At 37.6% G+C, this 6,214-nt stretch overlaps 1 protein-coding gene across 1 annotated transcript; it reads left to right on the top strand.

The window, feature by feature from the left end:
- Positions 1-1,275: 1,275 nt before the first annotated feature.
- On the top strand, positions 1,276-6,167 carry LOC129953606 (uncharacterized; the record flags this gene model as incomplete). Its single annotated transcript, XM_056066849.1, has 1 exon — positions 1,276-6,167. A coding segment is annotated over exon 1 (4,892 nt), but the record flags the coding sequence as incomplete, so codon positions are not given.
- Between the last annotated feature and the right edge of the window lie 47 nt (positions 6,168-6,214).

The following is a 6,214-nucleotide window of genomic DNA, read 5'->3' on the forward strand; positions in this document are numbered from 1 at the left end:
ATCAAAAATCCTTCAGGATGCTCCAAAATGACTCATCTATATCTATAATGATAGATCTTGATTAGGAGTATCTTTTTCTAGTACATGTCAAGTATCTATTTTGAAGTCTTGATCGATTTTGGGGGTTGGGAAGGATCAGGTGATGGTTTTGGGTGTGATTTGATTTTCGTCTAGAACATCAAAAATCCTTCAGGATGCTCCAAAAGGACTCATCTATATCTATAATGATAGATCTTGATTAGGAGTATCTTTTTCTAGTACATGTCAAGTATCTATTTTGAAGTCTTGATCGATTTTGGGGGTTGGGAAGGATCAGGTGATGGTTTTGGGTGTGATTTGATTTTCGTCTAGAACATCAAAAATCCTTCAGGATGCTCCAAAATGACTCATCTATATCTATAATGATAGATCTTGATTAGGAGTATCTTTTTCTAGTACATGTCAAGTATCTATTTTGAAGTCTTGATCGATTTTGGGGGTTGGGAAGGATCAGGTGATGGTTTTGGGTGTGATTTGATTTTCGTCTAGAACATCAAAAATCCTTCAGGATGCTCCAAAATGACTCATCTATATCTGTTCTGAAATGTGCTGCAGAGAAGCTTGAAAGCCAAACATCAACAACTCACCCTAGTCTATTATATATTTCATTTTAATTTTTTGTTTAATTGTATTCACTTATTTCTTGTAACGGCCAATGCAGATTTTTGCTCTCATTTGTTTTGCCAATGTACAATGCATATTGAAATTGATAGCTAATTTACTCTGTCTCTTTGCTGTCTAACCATCATCGCGGTAACACCAAAAATTGTTTAGCTCCGCAAATTCTTATAATCATTTTGGCATACATATATCTAAATTTAAATTAAAATCAATTGTATAAGAAAAATTTGTTGCCATATTATTTCGAATCATTTTATGGTCCTTCGTAGTCGGATCTCTTAAACAATTTTTCGTTTTTTCTTGGACATTTGTGATACGTGATCGTGGTAAGACTTTTAATTGAGCTACAATTAAATTAATCATTATAAAAGCTGCACTTAATCGTTGCATATGGCAATTGATGGTGATATGAAGGAATGATTTTTTTTTAATACATGCTAGAATCTTAAAATTTATGTGGTGTATAATATTGTATATATATAATATATATATGTATAAACTATGAGACGATTTATTGAGTGTTAAGCGCGCATAGAACAAAGAAGAAATTAAACACGTGACAAAATATTAACATTGCTTGCCATTTCGTTATTCTAAATTAATTAAATAACAAATATGAATGCGATCAAAGTTAAACGTGGTTACGCTAAAGGTACCCTGACACGTGCAGCACAGTTTGCAGAGTCGCTGCCAGTTGACATTACTCTTGCTGAACTTGAGATTCGGTTAGAAAGGCTTCACCAAGCTTGGTTAGATTTCTTGTCTCTAAATCATGAATTATGTGAGTTTTGCGATGATGCAAACTTTGTTGACCCGGGTCTTGAATTTGAAGAATACGAAGAAAAATATTTAAAAACACATTCAATTTTTACAAATCAAATTCGTCAATTTAATTCTCAAAATAACAGTGCTGATGATTCAATAATAGAAAAATTAGCAGATCAACAGACTTCTTTTTTAAAAACATTAAACTCCGCGACACAAAAATCATCGGTTAAGCTGCCTACAGCTAATATTCCTATTTTTGATGGAAAGTATGAAGACTGGCCTGAGTTTAAAGATCTTTTTTTGAGTTCGGTTGACCGGAACACTAACCTGAGCGGTGCTCAAAAGTTTCAATACCTTAAGTCGTTTCTGCGCGGTGGTGCTTCGGGTTTACTTAAACACATGCGGTGTTCGGAAGAAAATTATGTTGAGGCATGGGATAGGCTAGAAGCAAGATACGAAAAAAAGAATCTTATTGTTCAGGCCTTTGTTGAATCTTTTCTTTCGTTACCTTCGTCTAATTCTGAAAACATTCAGGTACTCCGTAAGATAACAGATGGTGCAGATGAGGTCATCCGAGGGTTAAATGCATTAAAATCTAATAATCGCGATCCGTGGCTAATATATTTGCTATTGCAAAAGGTCGATCCAGACACACGACAGGCGTGGGCTGATAACTTGGGAGCACAAGAAGACGCTACAATAGATCAGTTTTTGACCTTCTTACAGACTAGGTGTAGTAATTTAGAGGCGTGTACTTCACTAACCACAACAAGAAAGAAAACCATTACACCAGTTCGGTCACATTTAGTGGAATCAACACAAAATTGCCCTAAATGTCATGGTGGTCACATCTTACCTCAATGTACGGATTTCATTAGTCTCGATGTCGTTTCTCGTCGTGAGTTTGTCAAAAAACATTCAATTTGTTTTAACTGTCTCCGTCAAGGTCATGGTTCGTATAAATGTCGGTCAAACTTTCGGTGTAAAACATGCAAGGCGCGTCATCACTCACTGGTTCATCCTACAAACAATCCAGCAACTGAACATTCTTCTTCTAATGACCTTCAACGTAATAATACAACATCTCTTCCAAATCCTCCGATTGTTTCCAATCATTCGCTTGAATCTTCTCGTCCGTCTCATACAATTCTTCCCACAGCAATTGTTAAGATTCAAGATAGCCAGGGATTTTTTCAAACCATACGCCTTTTGCTCGATACAGGTTCTCAGGTTTCGTTTATAACCGAACATGCTGTTCAACGCCTGGGCCTTAAACGCAAACGATCTCGAATTCCAATATCTGGAATTGCATCAACTTCAGCTGGTGTAACTAATGGTTTAGTTACCGCCAATCTTCACTCTCGATTTAACTCTAGTTTCGTTGAAGTTGATTGTTTCATAATTTCAAAACTTACTTCAGTATTACCTTCGTGTTCCATAGTTAACATTGATTCAAGTCGTCTATCATTCGATCTAGCAGATCCAACTTTCAAAGAGCCTGGTGAAATTGACATTTTGATTGGTGCAGATAAGGTGTTCAGCATCATAACTGGCCCTGCAATCCCAGCAGAGCATCAAGTACCGGAAAGGATTCCTACTATTTTTGGTTGGGTTGTAGTTGGTCAATTTAATCAGAATACTTCTGGACTTGTTACATTCTGTACTCAGTTAGATTTCAGCCAAGACTTTGACCTCGAGAGGTTTTGGAGATTAGAAGAAGTTTCTAATGTACCTGTTCTTTCTTTAGAAGAACAACAAGCTGAAGATAGTTTTGTGAATACTCATATTCGTCATTCTGATGGGAAATTTATGGTGGAATTGCCTTTCAAGACCAATCAAAGGACGTTTTTTGGAAACTCTTTTTCAATTGCTTTCAATCGTCTGCAATCAATTGAAAGAAAATTCGCATCGAATCCTGATTTAAAAAGTCAATATTCAAAGTTTATGAACGAATACTTGGAATTAGGACATATGAAAGAGGTGCCACCGAATGAGATTGCAGTTGATAACAACAGGTGCTACTACTTACCCCATCATGCTGTATTTAAGAGCGATAGTAGCACAACTAAAATAAGGGTGGTTTTTGACGGTTCAGCCAAAAGTTACAGTAGTATGTCGTTAAACGAATGTCTTCTCGTAGGTCCTACAATTCAGCGTGATATATTTTCGATATGCCTAAGATTTCGACGACACAAATACACAATATCGGGAGACATAGAGAAAATGTATCGTCAGATATGGGTGTCTCCTAAGCATTCTGATTTTCAAAGGATATTATGGCGGGAATCACCTGAAGGTCCAGTCAAACATTATCGCCTTCTTACAGTCACTTATGGCACGACTTCAGCACCTTTTTTAGCAGTTCGCTCCCTCCAACAGGTAGCACTTGAATCCGCTCTTTCACACCCTGTTGCTTCGTCGATTATCCTCAACGATTTTTATGTAGATGACGTAATGACCGGGGCAGATTCTATCGATGAGGTGATCAAGCTGCAAGCTGATCTAGTCGAATTATTAAAATCTGCTGGCTTCCATCTCAGAAAATGGACAACCAACTGCTGGCCTTTGCTTTTGTCAATACCAGAGGAACAAAGAGAGCTGTCTCCAGTGGATTTTGAGGAATCGAGTTCAGTTAAATTATTAGGATTGCAATGGTGTCCATCGAGAGACTGTTTTTCTTATAAGGTTCGCTTGGATACATCCAAAACTGTCACTAAACGTCGAATACTTTCGGAAGCATCTAGAATTTTTGACCCAATCGGATTTTTGGCCCCAGTTGTTGTTGGTGTGAAAATAATAATGCAGAACCTCTGGAAAGAAAAGTTATCTTGGGACGAAGTAGTTCCAGAGCATCTGGTCGATCGTTGGACATTAATTCATCAAGATCTTCATCAACTTGAAAATTTAAGTATCCCTAGAGTAATGTGGTCGGACAAAAACAATTATGAACTACATGGCTTCTGCGATGCTTCTTTAGACGCCTATGCAGCCGTCGTTTATTGCAGAAGTGTTAATCCAGATGAAAGTGTATCGGTTTCTTTGGTAGCAGCTAAAACTAAAGTAGCACCCATCAAAATACTTTCGCTTCCCAGACTTGAACTCTGTGGAGCTCTTCTTTTAACCCGTCTAATAAATAAAATTCAGATTTCTTTACAGGAGAAAGAATCTAAAATCTTTGCTTGGACGGATTCATCTATAGTTCTCCATTGGTTGTCAGCAGTACCAAAAAGATGGTCGGTATTCATTGGCAATCGAACCTCGGAGGTTTTGTCTTCATTACCTCGTAAGATGTGGAATCACGTACGCTCGGCCAGCAACCCGGCAGATATTGCTTCTCGTGGTATTTCACCATCGCATTTGTGTTCAAATGAGATGTGGTGGAAGGGACCTCATTGGTTAAGCTTGGACAGACATTTTTGGCCTACATCACCTCCCGTTCCTGAAGAATTTTCAAAAGAAGAGCTAGAAGAGAGAAAATTACCTGGAGGCAAGACAAAGGTATTTGTATCTTATTTAGAAACAGACAATATTATGGATCCAGTTATTGTAGATACATTGATTAAAAATGTATCTAACTGGAATAAAATTATTCGTGTAGTTGCATATGTGCGCCGGTTTTTACGTAACTATGTACGAGACAAAAAATATCGAACTGTTGGACCTTTGTCTACAAAAGAACTTTTACATGCTAAAATTGTTATTATAAAAAAGGCGCAGTATTCGTTGTTTTCGTTCGAAATCGGTCTTTTGAAGAGAAATAAGCCTTTATCAAAGAGAAATAAACTTGTGTCGTTAAGCCCTTTTCTCGATGCTTTTGGAGTGCTTCGCGTTGGAGGTCGTATTCAACAATCAACTTTAAGCTATGACCAAAAACACCCTGTAATTTTGTGCAAAACTCATCCCATTTCAACTCTTATAGTAACTTATAAACATAACCAATATTTGCATTCGGGAGTAACATTAACTTTTTCTTTAATAAAAGCGAACTTTTATATTCTTGGGTGTAGAAATCTGATCCGTAAAATTGTACACAAATGTATCGTTTGTTTCCGTCAACGCGTTACAACTTCACAGCAGCTAATGGGCAATCTCCCAATTGATCGCGTTATTTATTCACGACCATTTAGTAAAGTTGGATGTGACTACGCCGGTCCGATTACGTTGCGTTCATCTCGATTACGAAATGCTAAATTGGTTAAATCGTACATAGCATTATTCGTTTGTTTTGTTACGAAGGGAATCCATCTCGAACTAGTAGGAGACCTCTCGACAAATGCCTTTTTGTTAGCCTTAGACCGATTTGTTGCGCGTCGCGGTAAACCCAGCGAAATTTGGAGCGATAATGGTACGAACTTCCACGGCGCGAAACGAACTCTGGATGAAATGTATAATCAACTTCGAAGTCAACACCATAACACCATTGTAGCTGATCACCTGTCAAAGGATGGCATAAGCTGGAAATTTATCCCTCCTGCAGCCCCACATTTTGGAGGCTTATGGGAGGCAGGTGTAAAATCTGTCAAGACCCACATCAAACGTGTTATTGGTGAGAACAAGTTGACATACGAAGAGATGTACACGTTACTAGCAAAAATCGAAGCTTTGCTGAATTCGCGTCCCATGTGGCATGTATCAGATAGTGAACCAACTGCATTGAGTCCATCACATTTTATGATTGGCGAACAATATGTTGCAATTCCTCAATCAAATATTTCAAATAATTGTATTAAAACTAATTGGTTTGCTTTACAGACTTTACTCCAAGGCTTCTGGAAGCGATGGCATC

This window comes from Eupeodes corollae, unplaced genomic scaffold (genome assembly GCF_945859685.1).
Source record: "Eupeodes corollae unplaced genomic scaffold, idEupCoro1.1 scaffold_789, whole genome shotgun sequence".
Taxonomy (NCBI): domain Eukaryota; kingdom Metazoa; phylum Arthropoda; class Insecta; order Diptera; family Syrphidae; genus Eupeodes; species Eupeodes corollae.